A 24,759-nucleotide genomic window follows, 5' to 3' on the forward strand; every position below is an offset into this window, starting at 1 on the left:
ACATGCTCCCTGACATTCGCCGAGATTGCCGGCGTGTCGTCGCCAGGCGGGGGGGGGGGGTATGTGTGGAAATGGCTTGTCTAGCAGAAGCAATATCCGGCTGTCATTATAAGTGACAGAATCATGCAGTCCCGCCATCGCTCACGATGACCCTGCAATATACAATAAATCATCTGGAAGACACACTTTGTCTTCTTGGCTATTATTGCCATGAATGAGTTTTTTTTTTCTTCTCCTACTTATCTTGGTTTTGAGTGGAAACATCACAAAAAAACATCTTACACTTGCATATGCTGTGTACATTCACACTGTAAATTTCATTTGGAAAAATGGCTGTGAATTGGTGGTAAATCCTGGCTGTCACTAGGGTGAAAACCTGGGTGTGGGGAGGGTTCGGAAAGAGCGTTAAAATCCAATTTCCTGTCTGGAAGAAATACTTTCTATGTAGGCCTTATGATTAGAAAGAATTGACAGGTAACTAGAAATATGGTTGGACGGTACAAGAGATACTTTTAAACCACACACTAACAAGGTAGTCTATGGGTACTACGATCTGTTACCAAGTTTTTGGGGCAGAGTCTGTCTTGGTTTAAGAAGAAAATAAATCCAAAGACAAGATTCTTGATTGTGACAATATGGTCGCAGGTTTTTGAAACAGGTTATTCGTCCAAAGGGAGAGATGGCCCATTGGCAGGCACGCCATGTACATGTATAAAGAATATTTTAGTTGTTTAATTGGATTTTAAAGTAGTGGTGGGCAAATTCAATGTTTAGGGGCCAAAAGGAGGGAAAAGCAATACCACCTAAGTGGGAAACTTAAAGAAAAATGTACAGGACACTTAGCCTAATCCTGACCCTAAAGTCACATAAGTAAGGATACTACTTAACATATTTAAGGACACTAGAAAAATAACCTTACATTTTGATTTTGTGGACATTATCCTATGTACGCCACTTTAAAACTCGTGTTTTATTAATCTTTGCTTTTATTATGTCAACTTTTCTACACTAAAAAAACCCCTCCTGTGTTTATTTTCAGGTAAAATTACTTGATAAGGTTTAATATGAATCACATTCAAAAGAAAAAAACGTCTTATATCAAGATATTGGATAAAAATGACAGAGTTTTTAAAAAGAGTAAACAAATAGGGTGATAAAAAACTTGTATCAAGTCATTTTTCACGTTTTTAGAACTATACTACTCATTCAGCACATTATTTTTACTATTTTCATGAAATAAGACCCATTTCTTGACCTGCCAAGTAGCTCATCATGAAATCTTTTCTATAAAAATAAGACGTTAACACTTGGATTTCAGTTGTTTTGCAGTGAAAATAGACTTTTTTTTTGTACAGATCCTCTAATTTCCTTGTACCTCCATAGTTTAACATCAATTAACTCTTTAGTATTTTATTCCTTACAGAGGATTTATTTATTTAATTACATTTTCACCAAGTTAAAAGTGAGGAAACACAGAGACAGTGAGCTCATACCTTATCTCCGTCCTCGCAGTTCATCACGTTGGAGAAGGGAATCTCAGCCTTGAACATTTTCCTGCAGTGCATAAGCTGCACCAGTAAGTAGCACACGGTTTTGAACTTCATCTTTTTGGCTGGCTTTATATCCGAAAGAATCAATCCGGGGAATATCTGTCAGCAGATAAGGAAACAGGAACAGGGATTAAGTCAGGGAAGCTCAGGCAGAAATATGCATATAAGGTTTGCAGTTCATGCAAACTCTCCGCACACACACTCTTACTATACTAAGCTTTAGAGTCTGTGGAGAAAAAAGTCATTCCCAGTGGTGGCGATGAAAGTTGTGGCAATGTTGTCCTTGTTTCTCTGTTATAAGGAAAGGTAGTTAATGGAAAGAAGGTAGATTTAGGAACATATGCGTGTCTTTGTTTCAAGAGGGTCAAGTTTTACTAAATAAAAGCAGCCTAGGCGTAAAAACAATGGGAGAAACAGTAAGAAAATAGAGGCTTTGGTCAAGAGACTGAGTTTGAAAGAGGTTAATGTGGAATAAAAGGCAGGAAAAATGAATACAATTTGGACAGAAATGGTTAAGGATGGGAAAAAAAGAGCAAGGCGGGAAGTATAAAGGATATTTTTGATCATTACATAGTAGAAGATAATGAAGAAAATGGTTGTTTTAAAAGAAAAACCAGGAAACTGAGGGGAGAAAAAGGAAGACAAAACAGAACTGTACATATATCAAAGAACCCTCTAGTGTTGTAGGTTCATATGACGGTCAGTATAAACCAAGAATACATCAACTGCTGCAAAATATGGAAACAGCTTTGAGGAATAAAATGATGGAAAAACTAGGAAAATGGTTAAAAAAAAAAAGAAAAGGGGGGAGTCTGAAGGTCAAAATGGAGGAAATGTGGGGTCATACAGGTGAAGTCAGGAAGTTAGTTCCTGTTTCGCAATGGAAAGTTGGGAAGATATTTTTATTAAAATAAAGATAAGGGGCAAAAACAAGACACTTTAAAAGGAAGTAGTAGAAGTAAGTAAGTAGGAGAAGAAAGGACAGAAAAAGACATTCTAAGATGTAAATAAAAGATAAAAGATAAACAAGGAATCCTGGCGACACTGGCGTGTTTTTTCGGGTTCACATGACGGTCCATGAAACCCGAGCAGGAATGTTTTTGCTGCTAAATATGGCCTCGAAGATTATTGAGAGGAGAAAATGGAACAAATGTAAGGAAATCAATGAAAAAGAAATAGAAGAAAGGAGTGTATAAGGGAAGTTGGGGCGGGTGAGTGTAAGGTAATCCTGGGGAATACAAAACAAAGAAAGGGCGATGGTTTGGTTTGAAGGAGAAATGTAAATCCTGAATGCGTATTTGTAGGAATGACTTCTGATCATTGACAAAAAAAAGGATATGATTGCAAGTTCGTCTATAATGTACACAAATACAACATGTGTATTACTCAAAGTGTACTGTTGTTTACCTGAAACTGATCTCAAGGACAAGATGAGATTAAAACTGACGGGAAAGTCCTGAGTACGTTCAAACAAACAAACAAATTAGGATGAAGTTGAGGTCACCCGTCACGATGCTGAGCCTTTATTTTTGCAAATGTAATGCCGTACAAGCCTGTAGAGAGACCGGACGTGTACGTGACTTCCTGTCTCTTTATAGCCGACTTTAAGCCGACTTTTTGGACCACATTGGATTCGCAGAAGGGGTTTAATATTCATTCAATGTTGACCCCTGTTCGGATAAGTTATGTGACAAAGAAAGCCTCAAAAAAAGGGATGGACGGAAGAGTAGGAGAGTCAGATTTAGGCATGAAGGAATAGGGCTAACGAAAACGTTCAATACTGGTTCTTGAAAGGTACTTTTTTCAATTTCAATTTCAATTTCAAAATTCAAAGATCAATTCCACCAAAAAGAAAATGGCATTACACTAAGTAGAAAACTTAAAATTAGTTTTTCAGCTTTGTTAAATTTCCTTCATTTGTAATTTCAATTTTTCATCAGAGAAATCCAGAAAATATCACGCTCTGATCACATTTGGGTACCGAGACACCGAAAGATGGAGCCTGTTTCGATTCTCGTTATTACTGAAGCATTTTGATTGGTGCCACAAAAGGACCGAAGTCTGATAAGCTATGAAGGAACCAGTGTTTAGACAAAGTAAACCCCCCCCATCCACCTTATCCCGGCCGGTCACAGCAGAGTCTTCTAAAAGGAAAGTTTTCCTCACCACTGTCACACTGTGATTCGCTCATTGTTGATTCATTGGGATCTGTTTTTTCTTTTCTCCAAATTAGTCTTATTTAGACTGTAACGTGTCTTGAGACAACTTTGTTACGATATGACACTTGAATTAAAATCGTATTGAATTAAATTAGCTTAAATCTAGCTTCAAAAAATGAAAGGAAGTTTGTCTTGGAAAAGTTAAAGGCAGGAAAAAACAGGAAAGAAATGTTTAGTACAGAATTGGATATAGAATAAAAAAGGAGGGTAGAGAAAGAAAGGGATGCAAGTGGAGTTTAGGAGATTCAGAGAACAAAACAGAATGATTAAAAGAGCATGAAGTAAAGGGACTATAGAGACAGAAAAGAAAAAAAAGAAGGGAAAAACGATAAAACAGAAAGTCAATTAAGGGAATTTAATCTCAAGTGTGGAAAGAGAGTGGTGAGTAAAGGAAGGAAAAGGCAATCGAAGGAAATGAAAGGGAATGCGATGCAATTACAAAAGAAGAGGAAGGGAAGAGTCGAAGAGAAACGGATCCATGATGAAGAGAAAAAGGGTAAAAAGTGGAGAACATTGGAAATATAAGGCAGAGCAGGAAGCTCCAGCTGTTCACGTCAGCTGTAGACCGGGCTAGACGCGCATTAAACATCACGACCACATATTTATTGAACTGTGAAAATCTAGGATGATAGACGCCGAGGGCGGCATATATGCTTCCTTATCACACTTCAGAGCCTCCATGCAATAATCCAGTGCTGCTCTGAAAGGGAAACATTTCAGCAGCAAATCTTTACGAGCCGGACCGAACCACAACAACACGTACCTTCCGTCGGTGAGATGGCACAATGAAGAAAGTTTCTATGTCATGTTTTTGCAGGAAGGCGTTCCTTTCGTGGCCATTTCCAGGCTCTACCTCGTAATCTCCGTTCAGGCACTCCAGTGTTGATCTCGTGATGTGGACTTTGCTGTTGGAGAAAATAAATCATGAATTCTATTTGGAAACACGTTTAAAAAAAATAAAGGGATTAATGGTACTGACCCAGGAAGTCCTCCCGCCTCCATCACGTTAGCCAGGGTCACGTCATTGGACCAGACGTCGTACTGCCATTTCCTGAGGCCCAGCACGCCACAGAGCACGCGACCCGTGTGTAAGCCCACCCGCATGTTCAGGTTGACTTCTGTCGCCTCGGCTACTGCCCTGTGAAGGCGGGAAATGGTGGTGACAAAAGTTTCAGATCCTGGCTGTGTCCCAAATCACTTCCAATTGGTATTTTGAGTGCTCGTCTGCAGTTGATTCAGAACTCTGCAGCGAGAATTCTGACCCGCTCTAGTAGAAGAACTCACATTTCTCCGGTCCTTAAAACTCTTCACTGGCTTCCAGTTTCCTTCAGGATCAACTTTAAAATTCTGGTTCTTACTTTCAGATCTATTCATGGTCAGACTCCTCCTTCCATCACTGATCTGATCCAGCCTTACACCCCAGCTCGGGCTCTGAGGTCTGTGGATCAGAATCTACTGATGGTTCCTGAACACGGCTCAGGACCAGAGGAGAGAAATCTTTTCAGGCTGTTGCTCCTAAGCTTTGGAAGGATCTTCCTCTCTCTTTGCGCTTGATGGATCTACTGACTCCTTTAAGAAACATCTTAAGACGTTTTTATTTGTTCAGGCTTTTCCTTGAATTTCTCAAACTCCTGTGTTGTTCTCAGTATTATCTTGATCTTTAAAGTATGTACTTTTTTGAGTATTGTTTTGATTGTTTAAGCGCTTTGTGACCCTGGTCTGGAAAAGCGCTATATAAATAAATATTATTTACTTACTTACAAGTGCGTCCCAATTAGCAGCGTGTTAAAATGTAGTTTGCAATGAGCACTGAATTGGCCAGAAATATGAGTGTGGATCGATGGACACTCTCCACCCTCAAAGTCCGCCATCTTAGTGACGTAGATGGCGCTAAACAGAAGCTACGTCACTGACGACGCGTAAATGTTTTGAGAAAACACACACTTTTACCACATGACAACAGCAGTAACAAAATAAAACACAACTTAAAACTTGTTTCCATTGGTGAAGAGTGTTGTCAAGTGTCGATGATAGTGTTCCAACAACTGGTTGCAATCAGCGTTAAAAAGTAGTAGAAGAAGAAGCCGTCGAGTCATTTCAGGTAAGTGTGTAGCAGAAGTGTTTGATTTGAAATCTGTTGAAATTTGCGCACTGGGCAAATACGTGCATTTTCTTAATGTGTACTGTAAACCAGTGCACTTAGAGAAGTGTGCGTTTTGGGACACAGCCTGTGTGGTGTGTCTGAAATTGCGCACTTCTCGTAGTGTCGGTCCACACCTAATTTTCTGGCCGTTTCAGTGTGCATAGTGGACTACATTTTCGCACACTGCTTGAACAGTGTGAACGCACTTGTGTACTCAAAATGTGTAGGTGCGGAAGTGCGCGGTTTGGGACACACCAATGGTGATGATCAACATTTAATTCTTGAATTGTCTGATTTTAATATTGTCTTTTTATTGTTTGAGGCTCAATTGAACCAAATATATCTTCTTCTGTTTTACTTTGGTTTCATTTGTTCTCTCACTTCCTGTTTTGTAATTTCCTCAAGTCTACTAATGGCACAAGACTGGACCTCATCAGCAATCAAGGCACCAACTTAAACCAGCTGATTCCAGACCTGTTGTTGTTTCTCTCATTCTCTTTCTTCGGGTATTCTTATTGGACTTCTTGTATTTTTCCCTTTGTGTCTGAATGCTTAGTTTGTGGTAGTTGATTCAGGAGTGTTTTGACCTCCTATTCCATGTTCCCCGTTATTCCTTTTGTTTCCTGTTGTATTAACTGGTTAAGTGGTGTCTTTGGTTGTTTGGACTCTGAGATATTGGACTCTGATTTTCCTTATACAGTATTAATTTGATCGCTTTTTAAATACTCACTTATTAAGTTTTCTACTGGTCACTCTCAACTGTAATTTTGATCCCGCCTCATAAAGTTTGCGACTGTTTTACCGAACCCTTTTTACCGAACAATTTCCATATTTACTTGTATTGTTGACGTCCATATTCTTCGTTAATTTTGAGCCAACTGTCAAGCAGGTTATTAAAATCTATATTTAGACACAAGCTTTATTTAAAAAAAACAGGTTCGGTTGACACTTACGTTATCGTGTCGATCATGTCCAGACCCATCTCCACACAACAATGGGCGTGGTCGGTCTTGGGTTGAGTCAGTCCAGACACGCAGTAGTAACAATCTCCCAGGATCTTGATCCTCCGACAGTGGTTCTCCTGGCAAAAGAAAAGTAGATTTAAAAATGGATGTTGGGAAAAGCAAACAAATTCTCAAGAAAAGTTTCAAATTAAGAGTTTTGAAGCCTTTTTGAATCATTTAAAATACAAAAATCTAATTGAAACTACACGAAAAAAATACAATAAATTGATATTTTTAACAGATCAAAACCCAAATCTATATACATGTGTGAACAAAAAAATATTAAAAAATCCGAATTAATGTATCAATAATGAAACTAGTGGAATTTGGTCGATAAAGTTCATATCGGAATTCTGTGTATCCTAATTTTCCTTCGATAGCTCCTCTTAAGAACCAAGAAAGACGTTTCCCTCGGTCTACCTGAGACCAGGAGTGTTGAGCTTTTATAATCTTGACAGTTAATTAAATTCTGTTCATTACACCGCCAGGATATGGATCAGTGTTATTTGAAAGTATCGCTTCAAGCGCTCCATTGCCACGAGTTGCAGAAATAAATGAGGTGCTGACGTTAGTTATTGCCTCTCGAACTTCAAACTCTCGCTGTTAATGGAAGAGTTTCATCAAGAAGTGGAAGAGGAAGAAAGACGGAGTCATTTTTCTTCAACATTTCTTTTTTTTTTTAAACTGAGTCCTTCGGTTGGAAGTCTAGTTTAAAATGTTACAAGTTATTACAGTTCATGAATGGGGGAAACTTCAAAAGCTCCTGCGACATAATCAAGATGGCGACTACATGCGTTTCAGATACTCTTTTTATTAAAGTTTGTTTTTTTGAGTTTTAAGTTCTCAAGGGAAAATAAAACTTTAAAGGAATTTGGTATATTTTTTCATTGTATAAAGATAAGGAGGGTAGATGTGTGTAACATTTTTACCACACAATGATTTGTTAGTACTTAACAACGAGCTACACAAGGTTTAAGTTAACCATTAAATTTGGATTTACATTTGGAATGAAAATTAAAACAACAATAATAATTTTGAGTTGTGGGCTGGAAAGGAAAAACCTAATGGACCATATGAAAATAACAAATCCTATATGATTTTATGAAAACAGTAACCATATAAAACTGTGTCTTTGTAATGGCCAGACAATCTAAAATTTAGATAAGATAGACTTCATTAATCCGTCTTGAGACCTCTTTCGGGAAATTACCTCTTTACCAGTACACGGCAAACAATCGTTTCATAAATACAAGAACAAAGTTCAAATTAAAGAACAACGTGCAAATAAAGAACATAGGTTAAAGTAAATAACGCAAAGAAAAGATATACAGATTAACTTGGAAAAACATCATCCTTTCACTCCTATGTGGGAGTATCTAAAATTGCCAAATGGTTATGATCGACTTCATCATTCCAAATGCATCTTGATACATTTTCGGTAGCTTCTTAAAATGGACGAAAAAAAAGGCTCCAGTTTGGTAGAATCACCAATGCACTTTCCACTGCTCATTCGAGTTGTATGGATATTCCCTCCAAGAACCAAAGCTTGTCGCAATATCTGGAATATGACGAGTAAAATGTTCAATGGTCCGGATACACAAAAAGGCTGAGTCACAAAAAAAAACAACTATTCTAGGTTGTTTTTTTGTTTTTTTTTGAACAAGAGACGTTCATTTGAGCGAAGAGACTGGACAACAGCTGGCGTAGCCCTTGATTGTGTCCATGGAGGTAATGGGATCATTGGTCATGGATATGAAGAGCACAAAGACTCGTAATTAGTCACGTCGGTAGAATCCATTAAAGCTGTCAACGTGTGACCTGTGTAGAAACGGAACAGGCTTGTTAAAGCAGTGTATCCGTGTAAATTCACACAAGTGGTGTTTGGCATGAGATTCTATTAGAAGTAACCTCAGTATTTATTATATAATAAGATATTTTTAGCATATATGCAATGATGTTATTCTGGTGCTTTAAGTGTGTTGTTGCGGTTTGACTTTATTTTCTCTGCATGAGTCATCCGGTTTTGTTTGTTCCAATGTCCACATCCATTTATGACAATGTCCTCTCTCCAGGGTTGTTTGTGGATGTCGGTTCCTTTAGAAAATACCCTCGTATTTACCCTCTCTCTGGTTTAAAAGAAATAAATAAATAAAAAAAGAAATTAAACCATTGTTTGAGATGAAACGTTATAATTAACGTATATTATACATTAAACAATAACCTTACAGGTATTAAATGACGATAACAAATAAAAAAACTACTTCAATCAGTCATCAGACTTGAAAACCCTATGACTCAGTGGTGGCCTCTGCCATCTTCAACGGTGTGGTCTGCTGGGGGAGCAGCATGACAGCAAAGGATAGGGCTAAACTGGACAGCCTTATTAAGAAGGCCGGTTACGTCCTAGGGCGCCCCCTGGATCCTGTGGAGGAAGTGACTGGGAGGAGGATACGGAGCAAGCTGGGCTCCATGAGGAGGAACTTGTCTCACCCTCTCCAGTACACACTGAGGGCATTGAGGAGCTCCATCAGTGATAGGATGCTCCATCCCCGGTGTGTGAGGGAGAGGTACCGCAGGTCCTTCCTCCCTACTGCCATCAGACTCCACAATAACAACACAGCCAGATAATTAGCTAACTGCACCTTTCTTGCTATTTTTGTAAATATGTGTATATAATATAGTGCAGATTTATTTTCTATTCTATTTGGATTCTTTCTTTTCTTTTTAATATTTTATTTCTGGGTGTTTTTTTTTTTCTTCTGGTATATTGCTCTTGCTGTTTGTTAAAAAGAATTTCCCCTCGCGGGATAATAAAGGGATTCTGATTCTGATTCTGAAAATAAATTACAAACTATTAGTATTTCCTGAAATGATGTTCTCCAATAAAAAGTATATCATTGTCGAGCTATGCTAACTGTCTGTTAGCAAATTACTCTAAAACATAAGATACACATTTTGGCTGAACAAAAAAACAGATGTTATCTTTTTCATTTTTAATGTAGGCCAGATTTAGATCTTAATCTAGAAATATTTATTGTGCAAGCAAGTATGGAAATACTCCTTTCACTTGCTGTCCTGTTAATAATCACTAATGTATTTCAAATGCTTAAAAGGTTATTGAATCATATAGATGAACTAAATATTTCGGCAATTAAAAAAAGAAAAGAAATCACAATATTATAATTCAATAGCCATCTTGTCAGAGGTATGTACTCTTAAAGTGCCTTATAGTTTTTTTTATGTAATTGTATTGGAAGCAAATGTAGGTCAAATAAAAAGCCAAAAGGAGAAAATCGTAGTTTAAATTGATGATGTTGGTACATTAACAATGTTTAGAACAAATATTTGACCAATCAGAATTCCTGTTATTCGACAATAGATTAACTCCATTTAGACAGATTTTTATATTATATCTATATATATAAATAAAATATAAACTGTATATGTTGTTGTCGATACATAACGTTGTTAAACACTCACTAATAAAGTGGGATCTTCAGACTAGAATACTTGCTCTCTTGCTTGTAAGGAGTCACAGAAGATGGTTCCCACCAAGAAAATGGCCTCATTATAATTCAGGAGAAAAGATCTCCCCCAGCCTCGATTCTAATCTTCCACAGAGTGACCACTTAATATTCCCCCTGCCACTTCGCTTCCCATTTAATTTTAATTCAACAAATCTCAACGCAATTAAAAGTTTGAAGACTTGTGGACGAAGACGACTGATCCTTGAAGAACTTTTCTATGACGACCCTGTTCGTTGTCGGTGGGGGGGGCAACTGGGGTCACGGTGGTTGAGCAACAGATGGCGCTCTGGTAAGGCCTCGGAGCTTCGGGATGCAGGGAAAGCCCTTCTGACTAAGCGTCTCCTACTGTCTATTTTTCCTTTTGCTAATCTTCACTGTGGGGTTAGGAGCTGATTCAGATCCTGGCAGGATTACCACTGTCATGTGACCCAGGGCTGGCGGGGGGTCTGGCAGGCAGGATAAACCACAGGTGTCATTTGTTGACACCTTTTTGTCAAGTTTGACCTGTATTCAACGTTTAAGAAATAACAATTTCCTGTTAACCTTCCGTAGTCTCGCTGTTTGACAATTATTAGTTTTGCACATGTTAATGCCTTTTTTTTAATATATTTTAGCAAGCTGCATTCAGGAACAGCAAAGCTCCTTGTCTTTGTTCACTGATTGAAATTACTGATTTATTTGTACATCATGTAAACCTCAAATTAGCCCAAACAAACAAAATGGTGAACTCCCATGATGCCTTTCTACACACTGCTCTATTTTTTCACTTTGTCGCAACAATATTCTACTTAAGTCTCCGTTGTAATGTAAAAATTGAAAGCGGTGATGGTATGCTGGGCAGCAAAGCACTATGGGAGCTGTTCAGGTCAACGTTACTGAGAGGGTTGTGGAAAAGGATGGCACATCATATGCAATGATCAGTGGTCAGTTTAAGTAAACTTTGATTATGTTAACCCATGTAGAAGCAAGATTGATCCTGGAGGCACTCGGCAACGTGGGCTCGAATGGAGCTCAAACCAAAAAAGTCTAGGAGCAAGGTGCTCGGGAATGGCAAAGTAGCAGACGGATATCAACTTGTTCAAGGGGAGGCCATACCATCAGTTAAAAAGAACCCCATCAAGAGCCTTGGCAAATGGTAGGATACATCCCTCAACGACAAATCCAATGTTTCCAGGAATCCTAAAGGAAGCTGAGGAATGGCTGGAAAGGATTGACGGATCAGGCTTACCAGGCAAGCTCAAGGCTTGGCTCTTCCAGCACGGCCTGATACCCAGACTCTTGTGGCTACTGACGATCTACGAAGTAGCAATGACATTAGTAGAAGGAATAGAAATATGTCTGGCCAGTTACAACTCCCCCTGTCATCTGTTGTTGAGGAGTTTAAGCTGGACAAGTGCAGGGTTGTGATGATGTACAGAGACCTTGCCGATGATAAAGTTAGAGTAAGAAGAGTAGTAAGATCTGGACGCAAGTAGGCAGCTGAATAGCTGGTGGCACAGGCAGAAATCCTGCTTAAGCTAAAAACCTCATTGGAAACCCATGCATTTGGAGACAGGGATCGACTAATTTCCAGCAATGGGTAAAGGCAGACCAAAGGCAGAAGAGGGACATGATCCAAACTGAGGTCCAACAGCTGGAGGAGGAAGGGAGAAGGTCTTGGGCTGTGAAGCTTGGAGCGCAAGGAGCCTGGACAAAGTGGGACTTGCCAAAGCAGAGAGAGCCTCTTGTTGGCTCTGGAGTAGGAGGGAGTAGGATTGGTATTGACTGGCCATCACTGCCATGGTGTTGTGGTTCAGGGTCGAAAAACCCCCAATGATGGTGAGATGCCACCTGATGACATTTTCTCCAGGCCGTCAGCTACAGTCACTTGAGACTGGGACTGCGAAAGAGAGCATGTGGATGTTTTCAAATAGCCTTGCTGATAGTCCATTTAGGGCGCACGGTGGTGCAGTGGTTAATATGATGACCTCACAGAAAGAAGGCTGCTGGTTCAATTCCAGGTCGGGAGGGAGTCAACCTTCGACCTTTCTGTTGAGTTTCTATGTTCTTCCTGTGTTGATCATGCGACATCACGCAAGATGTTTTCACATTAAAGATGTACATTTGGTGTTATTGGAAGGAAGTGGGTCACTGTCTTTGGAACCGTTGTATCTTCTTAAACACTCATCTACAGGTCTATTATAACTATCTAAACTAGCTTAAACTGCAGCAATGTCTTTTATAGCAGGACATGATGAGACCGGGTGTACGATCCTATATCCTATAGAGATGCCTGGAAACAGGAGGAGGTTGACAAACAGAGGATAGGCTGGCCTAGAGAGGATGCAGAGGATAGCTTAAGGTGGAGGAGGAAGTAGTGACCACTGATGAAAGGAATTTTAAGTCATCTTGATAATAATTTAATTCAAATAAAATAATAAACCAAATTGGAAATTGTTCAAAAAGAACAAATAAAAAAACTAAAAGCGAAACAAAACTAAATGAATGCATGTAAACTGTAGATGTGTTTGGTAGAAAATCTTATTCAATATTTAATTTTTCATAAGGCTAACATAAAGTATTAAGTGATACAATCATCTGTTCAACTGTTTACCATCATCATTCTTTATAGGACGCATCAATTATATGTCGCTTGAAGCAAAAACAATGCAGGTGTTAAAAATGTTCTTTCAACACGACACTTCTATCAACAAACCTTCCAGCAAAAAAAAAGGGACCAAATAAGTCGATATCTTTGTTGCCTGCTTGGTTCTGTATTGATTTGAATAAGGTGTAATTATTTATGTGCTACACAAATGAATAATATATCAATAATTATACCTCCCACCTCAACCTGGTGGGCTGATGCATGCTGGGGATTGTTTTTGGTGCGTAACCTGTAGGTGGCTGTTGACAGAGAGGAATGCTCTACTTCCACAGATTTAACTGTTATATAGCATGTCGAGTCATTGTGATTGAGTGACGTCACATCCCAGAACTTACATAAAAAGAGACGATTACAGCGTCCGGCATCTGTTGTCTGCCCGTCTCATTGTCTGATTGGAGGATTACGTACAACTGCCCGTTTAATTGTTAAGACACTTGCAGCGGGTCATGGCACAGCAATGGGGATTTAAAAAGTTTATTTTCAAAAACAAATGCATAACACTTTTAAAGATGCCATAACATGAGACAGATTTTATGAGGGATGTAAAGTGTGAAAATGAATTGCACAGTTTAAAGCGCATGATGGTGGAGGCGGTACTGATGGAGGTGGACGTGATTTTTGCCGGTACATTACAAGATTTTGTTGCTCAAGGCTCCCTCGTCTCTAGTAGGCGAAGGTTGACGTCAATTTGGGGAACAGCCTTCCTGTACCCTTCTTCACTGAGGAGCAGTCATGATGCTAACTTCCAAAATGGCATTCATTTTGACATAAACAGTGGTAACCAATGCCAAAAAAAGGACAAATGTATAGTTTTGGCACCAGGCACAGGGCCATATTCAAAGTACCATCCTTAGTAGCAGGGTCTACAAGTTTACATATTGAGTCAACTGAACTGGACCTTGATGGCTTTCTAGGACCCCAACCAAAGCTCCCCAGTTTTCTGTCTCTTACCCTGTTCGTTTTTACCTACTCTTCAAAAAATAAATTAAACAACCCTCTTTAATAAGAGGTAAAACATCATCCAGAAACCTACAAACACAGTTCAGTTGGCTCACTCTGAAACCTTCTGGATTACAATTACCTGGATGAATGAGAATCTACGCGGAGATATGACCTAAATACCATCCCTACTTAGGAGTTCAACGCACGGTCTAAGAATGGTACAAGAGAATGACCTAAGGTCATTAGCTTTGGAGGAAGACAGAAGGTGGAGAAGGCTTCTTTGTGGTCTCATTTAGATTCTTCATTTAAGGAGATATTGTCGAGATGCCCTACTCAATATGTACCAAGTGATTTGGAAGTTTCGCAAGGGGGAAATATATTTTGGTAGAACTCAAATCATGGTGGACAAGTGCCAAACACTTCATGTTTGAGTTCATGGATTAACAGATGACTGGATGGTGTGATATGCAAAGATGAGTTTCACAGGAATCAGGGACCAGAGATAAAATGCAAGCTCTCTATTGATCCAGTGGATCTGTTTCCACCCCACTGGTAGTCGCATGCTGTGACCAAAAGAAAAGGATTGTGGGTGATTATCTTCCACTGGCTGTTTGTTCTCTCGCTTAGAGATAGTGGCCAACCTTACTACAATGCCTCATTGGAACTCATCCATATATGTCTCCATTGAATTCTATCTTAAGAGACATTGCTAGGTGGTCAAGGGAATACTAACCAATTTGTCTATATGAGCCGCAGAAGGTGTAAAGGTAATGTGAAATCTAGCTTGGCTAGCTGTCTTCACAACTGATCTCGCATAAGAGGATTACACATTTCACTTAACACAGGAATGATCACAGCTTTCCTTCTAAACAAAGACGCCTGGACTCTCCACAGGAAGCTTGATGTCCTCATGCCTTTTCCCGGCTGCACCTTGACGAAGAACCTCACCTGCCATCCATGAAGGTGTCTAAAGACCGCTGTAGCAATTTTACTCTGAGTCTCTCCATGGTCGACCCAGTGTACAACGCATCACCCTACCTAACCCTAAGGTGGAGCCAAGAAATCATGAAGTAAAACTCTTGAAATTTAAGAGCTTCTGTCCAAGCTCCTACTCTACTGGAGAAAACCACTACAGTTGATCTCAAGATTCATCGCCCTTGTACAGGTTATTAGCTAGCTGGATCATTTTCAAGTGCCTGCTTGCTGTACTTGTGTCCTCGTTGCAGGAAGTCCATGGACTTGATCTTGGCAGTCTCAGGCCAACAAATCGGTTATAAATAAAGTGGTATGCAGACACGCTATTGCTAGCTTGATGTATTATTAAACAAGCCAATTACTATCTCTATGTCTGCTTAACATTTCCGCTTGCACACTACCAACTCTCACTCTTGAGCTGTGTCTCAAATCGCATACTTGTGTACTCAAACTTAGTATTTTTAGTGCATAAGTGTGTCTCAATTCTTAGTATGCGAAGTGTAGTGCGCCACGCACGCTTAATTGTCGCACTAAAACGCCCACAAAACCGAATATTTCTTTTCTTGATCCAAACAAAACGTGCTGCCAGCGGGTGTCGTTAGTGTTCCTACAGCTGGTTGCAATCATGGTTAAATAGTAGTAGAAGAAGAAGCTGTCGCGTCATTTCCGGTTAGTGTGTAGCAGCAGTGTTTGATTTGAGACATACTATCTGTTGAAAATGTACGTACTAGTTAGTACGTACACTATCCTGATGCATACTAACCACCAGTGCACTAAGAGAAGTATGTGATTTGAGACACAGCACTGGTCTTAGTCAGCTTGTTCCTGGTCTCGGCCGAGGTACAAGTCGACTGCAAAACATAACGTGACTGAAGTCATCAAAAAGTAAATGCTAACAGCAATTATTACTTTTGTAACTCGAGAATATGACGCTCGATTGGAAAGAAAAACAGTCTTCATTGTGTTGCTAAATTTAAATGTCCTGAAACAGTCCTCTGTTGACAAAAGCCAAATTTGTTTGGATTGGGCCGAGCTTCATCCCACAGCTCCCAGTGCACAGACGTCTAAAGTAAACAGCCGTGTTTACAGTGAGAACCTGGATGTCTGGCAGTGCAGCCGGCACCGTGTCGGCGACAATCCTTCTATCAACAATAACTCATAAAAAGTCAGCATCCACAACAGTGTCGGATTAAAGTCCTCAGCGCCGTACTTAACTACTCTGCAAACGTATTCACACTTGATTTAACTCGTAAAAAGAAAAAAACGTCATATTAAATAATAAACAAACATGGGTTGAGGTGTCAACGAAGCTTCTAGGTCAGGGGTGGCTAATTATAATTATTCAAGGGCCACATTAGGGGCCGTCAAGCAAAAAGAAAGACGGAAAAATCCCCCCAAAAAAAAGGACATTCGTCATTAGGCCGTGAAACTGATAACACAACAGGAGTTCCAGAAAATCAAGGAAAAGCCTGAACAAATAAAAACGTCTTCAGATGAAACCATCAGTAGATTATGATCCACAGACCTCAGAGCCCGAGCTGGGGTGTAAGGCTGGATCATATCAGTGACGTAAGGAGGAGCCTGACCACGAATAGATCTAAAAGTAGGAACCAGAATTTTAAAGTTGATCCTGAAAGAAACTGGAAGCCAGTGAAGAGTTTTAAGGATCAGAGAAATGTGAGTTCTTCTACTAGAGCGGGTCAGAATTCTCGCTGCAGAGTTTTGTATTAACTGCAGACGAGACAAATCCTTCTTGTTAAGACATGAAAATAAATAAGAGTTATGTTGAATTGTCTTTAACAATTAACAGGTGTGTTACAGGTGCATGTGAGCTTCACAAACATTGGAAACATTGGAGACGGTGAAGCGATATTTCATTGAGTCGTCCTAAAAATGGAAACACGAGACGGGAAGAGAGTGCAGGAGAAAAAAAAACCACGGGGCATGAAAGACACAGTTGAGAAGAAGTAGGCTGCTGCGTGTCAATCAAAAAGAAGCTGAGAAACAAGGAGCGGAGGAGTCTGAAAGCTGTGATACAGAGAGAGGTGTTTGTGAGAGGAGAGAAAAGAGACACTCACACAAAAAAAAAAAGAAAAGAAAAAAAAGACGCTCTGTGAAACTCTGCCATGGAAACGGCACAAACACACACACACACACGGGTCGTTTTCATGTTATAGAGCGTGACAACAAATGTGAATTAATCACCGACTCTCGGTTTGAAAGGGATGGTCAAGGAAGTCTGGACACAAATGTCATCTTTTCAAATCTTTTTTTCCCCCTTAAACAGTATTTGTGTGTTTCCAGAAGAGTTTAAGCAACTGTTGCTAAGCTAACGTTAGCCCCTTTTCACCCCCTTAAGGCCTGGGTTTGATTAGTGTATAGCAGGAGTCCATGAACATGTTGGTATTATACAAGTTTATTTTATAATTTAGTATTTGTACTTGAGAACAAAGAGTTAACTAATTTGATACATTTTACAGAAGTATACTTTCAACTATATTCATATCTAGTGTAGTAGATATTAACCCAGAGTCTTTAGTTCAGTTTAGAAAAGTATACTAACTATACTACCTTATTTCAGTATAAAATAAGTATACTCATAGCGCACTTGAATAAACTCATCTTTATAAACGGATGTCAAAAGTAAATTTAAAGTATAATATTTCAATTTTAGTATAATATAAGAATACTGATAGTACAATTCAATAAACTTGTTTTTTCTAAGAAATATAAGTACATTTCAATTATACCACCTTACTTTCAGTATAAAACAAGTATACTCATGGCGCACTTCAATAAATTCATCTTTGCTAAAGGATTTCAAAAGCAAACTTCAAGTATACTATTTCAATTTTAGTATAAAATAAGTACAATATACTCATAGTACACTAGAATATACTCATTTTTGCTAAGGGGCAACATGACAGACCAATATAGAGTTCTAATTCTACAGTTTCTTTTCTAGAATACATGGTTATTTTTTTTTAAATACCCAAAAGAAAAGTTTCCACTTGTCCAGAGTCATAGTCTAGTGTTGCTTTCTATAAGATCCAGACTTTTTCAAAGTGAAAAAAAGTAATAATCAATACAACAGAAAGTAAATTAATTGTTTTTTCTTCATGAGCAGCCTGGTATCATATTACATTTTTGCCATGAACAGACTGCTAGTATTTAAATAGCTTCTTGGCAGAGGTATGTCTTACTAGTTTGAAGATATGATCACTAGGTAGTCAGTAGGAGCCGGAGTAAGATTTAAGGCCACGTCAGTTCAATCAGGCTAATGAAAACATAAACTTAAATTAAACAATTAACTTACACCAAATGTCTTCTGAACCTCTTTTTCCCCCATTAGTCGAATCACAACGAGTTTAATTTCTGGGCACATTCAGACTCTCGGTTTAATCTCCAATTTGCTTCATTTTTCTTCCGACGTATCAAAGTGATGACGAATCAGAGCTTCCCGGAGACGTTCGCAGCTCTTGTCTCCAGGCTCAGTGGTAGTCAGCAGATTCTGGAGCTGGCGCTGAAGAGTTATAATTACTCCCAGCTTGTGTTCACGTGGGTGGTGGGAATAAAACATCAAATTCTGTTCGGTGCGAGTGGGCTTCCTGTAAACTCGGCTCCTCTTTCTCCGAGTTAATAATATCACGGAGCATTTCTTGATGTATTGAACTAATTGGATTTTCAATGTTTATTCTCTTTTTTTTTCAATCATCTAGTGCAACAGTAGGATTAATTATTAGTATTGATGTATTAGAGGCGTTTATGTTTTGTAGACTATTAAAAACCTTTAAATTATAGATTATGTAACCAGATTTATGCACGTCAAAACATAAATATATGATTACATAAGTTTACTTATAGCAGTGGTATGTAGTACTACTTTTTCTTTTATTAATCCTCATGGAATGTTTATTTTTTAATGATATCTTTAATGTATTAATATATATTTTTAAACTCACATCAACGTATTTGTTTTTGTTTTAAAATTCATTATTGTGGCAGAACAAAATGCATAATAATAGAAGAAAGTGGCTCCATAAAGTACTTGATTGTTTAGACTTTAACAGATGACTTTCTAATCATTTATATTCTTTTTTTTAAGTCCCAATTGTTGGTTTAAATAAAGTAACACAATAATAATAAAAAAATAAAAAATCAACATGAAAATATTTACAGTATATAATCATGTTTGTGTTACAATTAAACTTCCGGCCTCTACATGGCAGCAGCAACTACATCCTCCAGAGCTAAAAACAATGAAATCTCATGAGATTCTAGCCATAACTGAGGACGAGAGGATACAGTTGCAGTAAAGGAAACATACACAAATAAATGCAGATTTTTACAACAAAAACACTCTTTGATAGAACTTCGTCCACATAAACAAAGCTTTCAAAGAGAAACAGCAAAGTCAGATATTTAAAATTGTATTTATGCAATTAAAAAATTGGAACTTGAAATTAATTAATCGCAATTAATTATGAATTACATTTATTTAAGACTCCCTCTGTATAATTATCTAAGATGGTAAAATAAAAGTGATTAAAATATATATATAAGGTAAGGTAAGGTAAGGTAAGGTAAAACTTTATTGATCCCTCAGGAGGTCTCCTTTGGGAAATTGTTTTTTACCAATAGCCAGCAATTTTTATATATATAGCCAGCAATATATATATATATATACAGTATATATATATATTAATAAAAAATCATATATGTCGTAAAAAAACATAATTTATTTTGCCACGATATAGTAGTAAAAATAAACAGAACTGTATAATTTTTCTTGTGTTTTTTAAATCATCTATCTAATCATAAGATCACGATCTAATCATATCATCACTTTAAGGTTTGTATTAAAGTGTGGTTTAAATAAAATAATGCTGTTTTTGTTTTAAACCGATTAATTTATTTATTTATTTATTTTTACCAACATATTCACGCAAATATTCATGGCATATGTATTTTAAACTTCCCGCCTCTAGATATCAGCAGTCATTACATCCTCCACAGATCCTGGCGATTACTGGGAACGAGAGGATACAGTTACAAACGTACACAAAGATACTGATTTTCGAACCTTGAAAAAGAAAAAGTTATTTATTTAAAATGTGTTGATCGTAATTAATCGCATATTTAATTTACTTAAGACTGTCTGAAATTATTGGAACGAACTCGATCCACTTGCTTTGCGGTAAATCATAGCGGTTCGTAAGCAGCCTGAAGTCAGCCTCAACAAACATGAAATGTGCCGCGACGTTTACATTTTTGATGCCGTCGTTTAAACACTCTTAGCCGCGCTTTGTTTATGTGGACGAAGTTCCATCAAAGAGTGTTTTGCGAGTTGAAGTTCACGACGTGATTCATGTACGGTTAATGTCAGAGCCGGCGTTTAGAAACATCCCCGAGGATAAATAGGTGAGAGAGTAACAAGTGGAAGGTCTGAGATAAACCCCTGGTTCATCCTCGTCTGAATTTATGCTGGAAAAATTTTTGCTGCGAGGCTTTTTGACAGAGACTTGAGAGAAGAGCCGAGCAGAGGAGTCTTGGTTTTTTTCTCTTGCACGCCACTCCAGGAGAACACTGTGTTCCTGGACCGAGTCCCATGCAGCTTGACTGGTCGGTGGAGTGGACAGGTGGTGTGGGGACGGTGCTGGAATGGTATTAGGAGACCATGTCCGCCGACCATGTGGCATCGCCCTCTCGTCGTATGGAACAAAAAAATGATGCCGACGGTGACCGTGGCTCTGAATCACCTCATCCAACCAGACCGGAGCCGAGTCGGTCATTGCTAGACCACGAACTGGGACCATGGGTGTAAGTAAGTAAGTAAGTAATGGTTATTTGTAGAGCGCTTTTCTTTAGACCAGGGTCACAAAGCGCTTGAACAATCTATACAATACCCAATAAAATAGATGCTTAAAATTAAATACACATAAGTTAATCACAGGAGTCCCAGAAAATCAGGGAAAAGCACAAATAAAAAGGTCTTAAGATGTTTCTTGAAGGAGTCAGTAGATCCATCAAGTGCGAAGGGAGATCGTTCCAAAGCTTAGGAGCAACAGTCTGGAAGGATTTCTCTCCTTTGGTCCTGAACCATGTGCATGGTACCATCAGTGGATACTGATTCACAGACCTCAGAGCCCGAGCTGGGGTGTAAGTCTGGATCAGATCAGTGATGTAAGGAGGAGTCTGACCATGAATAGATCTGAAATTAATCACCAGAAATTTTCAAATCGATCCTGAAAGAAACTGGCAGCCTAGAGCGGGTCAGAATTCTCGCTGCAGAGTTTTGTATGAACTGCAGGCGAGACACATCCTTCTTGTTAAGACATGAAAATAAATAAGACTTATCATGAATTGTCTTTAACAATTAACAGGTGTGTTGTAGGTGCACGTGAGCGGGTCAGAATTCTCGCTGCAGAGTTTTGTATTAACTGCAGGCGAGACAGATCCTTCTTGTTTAAACACCAAAATAAACGAATAGTCTAAACAAGAAGAAACAAACGCATGGATTATAAGCTTCAGATCGTGCTGTGACATCATTTTCCCTAGTTTACAGATTTTTCCCCATGTGAGATGGATTTCTATTCAGCTCTATTGATTAATCCAATCAATATCATTTTTGTTGAGTATAATAAGAATTGTTAGTGTTGGATGGACAAGAGATAAAAATAGAACTCCCAGTAAGGCCAGGAAAAACCTTCTATGAAAGTTTAAAAAAAAAAAAAAAAAGGTTTAGTCGTAATCTTGTGGATTAGTGGATTTGATGGAAGCATGTGCCTGGTGTAAGCAATAGAGTCCAGATTACATGTAGATAAGGCTGCGGGAGGGGGGTCTTCAGGGAGCCTGGGGGGCACCACAACAGTTGGATTAACTGCCTTTGAAACGTCACTCGAGTGCCCAGATTTGAAGTGTTGACAAGAATGAACTCTGTTTTGTAGGAATGCTGGAGATTGAATTTAAGGAGGTCTGTTTTGATAGCAAATGTCATGTGTGTGTATATATATATATATATATATACATACATATACATATACTACACACACACATGTGTTGGCAAGAGTCTGGTGATACTAAACGTACCATGATACAGAAACAATATGACATAGAGATGTATTGCAATACTGTCCCTTGAAAGCTTTTAAATAAAATGATATTATTATTGTTATTATTTTACATTTTTAGTGTTGTAATAATTATAATTAAAAATTAAGTGTTGTAACTCTGAGACTGAGTTGCGTGTTATTCTACTCTTTTCCACTTGAACAGCTAGTTCATTACATTCTAAGGATATTTTAATCTGTTAGAGATAATGTTTTGTACTGTCATGAATCTCGCGATACGTATCACGAAACAGGGGCAACGATATGATATATTGCGATACTGTAGTAACAAGGATATATGTGTAGTATTGTCGAGTACTTGACTCTGGTGTCGCAGTATTTACAGACCACGCGACTCTTGACGAAGTCATTACTGCTTTCACTTGTTTTCAAACTAAAATATTTACAAACAACCGCTTCAGTCAGAGTCAACTGTATCCTCTTGTCCTCAGTCATCACCCAGAACTCGCAGGACTTCATTTTTCCTTTAGCTGCGGAGGACATGACTGCTGCCATCTGGCAGCCGGTAGTTTAATTGCAACACAAAAATGAAAAAACACTGAATATTTGTATGTTAATTGTAAATAAAACACTTTATTGAAATATAAACCATAAAAGAACCAAGACTAAAAGTGAACTGATTTGAAAAGAAAAAATACATTTGTCAAAAATATGTGGTTTGTAAATTATGCAACACCAGAGTCAAGTACTCGACAATACTACACATATACCCTTGTTACTACAGTATCGGGATATATTGTATCGTTGCCCCTGTATAATATTTTATGAATTATAATCATTTCAGTTTCTCAAAACTTTGAAACAGGCGAGGAAAAAGCGAACAAAGTCGAACTATGTCGGACAAAAGTTTCGTAACATCAGCGATGAGAACAACAGCACATTTCCAAGCGACAAGATTAACGGTCAAATTCACAGCGGAAAAAACTTGAGCGGATTTTCAGCGCTGAACTCGGATGAGGTGAAATATTGACAGATGGGAGGGCTGAAATCTTTCCTACGTGCAAAAAACCCACAGAGATTGTGCAACTTCATTCTTTCCCGATTCAAACAGCCAGAGAGAGAAGAGGAATGATTTAACCCGGAGTAAATCTGCGCTAGATTAGAGAGGGCTGTCGACTCTTCCTCAAATGAAGCTCTGGATAATCATATTAAGCATCATATGGGCTTCCAGTGCACACTGTGGCGTCATGCTAAGCTGATATGTGAGCGGCACGTCTGCAAAAAGGCCACGCTCGAAAGGAAGGTTTCCGGGAAAATGAAGGAATAATTTGAGACGTACAACCATGCTTTGAGATTGAAGTGTAGAAAAAAAGAAAAAAAAAAAGGACAGACTCACCGTGGCCAGCTCATCAAACTTCCCAAAGAGCTCATTCAGGAGTTTAACCAGCTCCTGCGCCGTACACTGCGAGGCCAGGCTGGTGAAACCCACGATATCTGCAAAGAGGATGCTGCAACAGAAGCAGACGACATGAAGGGAAAAAATAAGTCTTTGGGTTATTTATAGCCGCACGTTTCTACTCTATCAAAGAAAAAACAGGATTATTGAGAGCCAGATCAGATTAGTCTCCCCGGAATATGAATCAAACAACACCGTTTGTTGTCGCGGGGTGTGTTTACAGCCGACTAATCAAATGTTTAAACGGGTAACCTGGAGCCTCGGAAATGAATTAACACGGAGGGAAGGAAGAGTCGCTGGATGAGACGGTGCAGTCGAGCAGAGAGACACTCAAAATAGAAGCGTCCTCTCTGGGATCTCGGTAGAGACGTGTCCTGTTAGCAAGGGGAGGATTCTGGGATGGAATGCAACGATCCAGTGTTCGACTGAGGTTTAAACGAAAAGGCCGGACTCATTTCACAATTGAATTAATATGAAGTTACAAATGACATTAAAGTGGGAAAAAAATATATTTTTTTTCTTTTTCAAATGGACTGAAAATACTATTAAATGAACTACGTTCAAAAAAAAAATTGCTTGACTTATCTAAAGCACCTTAAGTGTTAACCAATAGGGAAGCTCGGTTAGAGGGCGTAACAATATGAAGTAGAACCCTTGAGTTATCTAAATGATTACTTCAGGTTCTACTTCACAGTGCTACGCCCTCTAACCGAGCTTCCCTATTGGTTAATCCCATCATCTTTCGCATTAAGTGTTAATCAATAGGGAAGCTTGGTTAGAGGGCGTAACAATATGAAGTAGAACTCTTGAGTTATCTAAATGATTACTTCAGGTTCTACTTCATAGTGCTGCGCCCTCTAACCGAGCTCCCCTATTGGTTAATCCCATCATCTTTCGCATTAAGTGTTAATCAATAGGGAAGCTTGGTTAGAGGGCGTAACAATATGAAGTAGAACTCTTGAGTTATCTAAATGATTACTTCAGGTTCTACTTCATAGTGCTGCGCCCTCTAACCGAGCTCCCCTATTGGTTAATCCCATCATCTTTCGCATTAAGTGTTAATCAATAGGGAAGCTTGGTTAGAGGGCGTAACAATATGAAGTAGAACTCTTGAGTTATCTAAATGATTACTTCAGGTTCTACTTCATAGTGCTACGCCCTCTAACCGAGCTCCCCTATTGGTTAATCCCGTCGGCCTTTGTCTTTAGTGTTACCCAATAAGGAAG

General features: G+C 38.6%; 1 protein-coding gene across 2 annotated transcripts in view; it reads right to left on the reverse strand.

The window, feature by feature from the left end:
- The window catches only part of LOC148063838 (adenylate cyclase type 1-like), a 54,976-nt gene that overhangs the window by 11,202 nt on the left and 19,015 nt on the right, over positions 1-24,759 (reverse strand). For both annotated transcript variants that reach the window (XR_015713547.1, XM_087811289.1), the window contains exons 4-8: positions 23,474-23,585; positions 6,866-6,993; positions 4,749-4,907; positions 4,533-4,674; positions 1,494-1,649 (exon numbers count right to left, since the gene is read on the reverse strand). Coding sequence is in view for 1 of the 2 variants with exons in the window: in XM_087811289.1 (XP_087667415.1) it covers positions 1,494-1,649; positions 4,533-4,674; positions 4,749-4,907; positions 6,866-6,993; positions 23,474-23,585 (697 nt within the window). In the remaining variant the exon portion in view is untranslated. The remainder of the gene's footprint in view (positions 1-1,493; positions 1,650-4,532; positions 4,675-4,748; positions 4,908-6,865; positions 6,994-23,473; positions 23,586-24,759) is intronic.

This window comes from Callionymus lyra, chromosome 16 (assembly GCF_982586985.1).
Source record: "Callionymus lyra chromosome 16, fCalLyr1.hap1.1, whole genome shotgun sequence".
NCBI classification, from domain to species: Eukaryota; Metazoa; Chordata; class Actinopteri; order Syngnathiformes; family Callionymidae; genus Callionymus; species Callionymus lyra.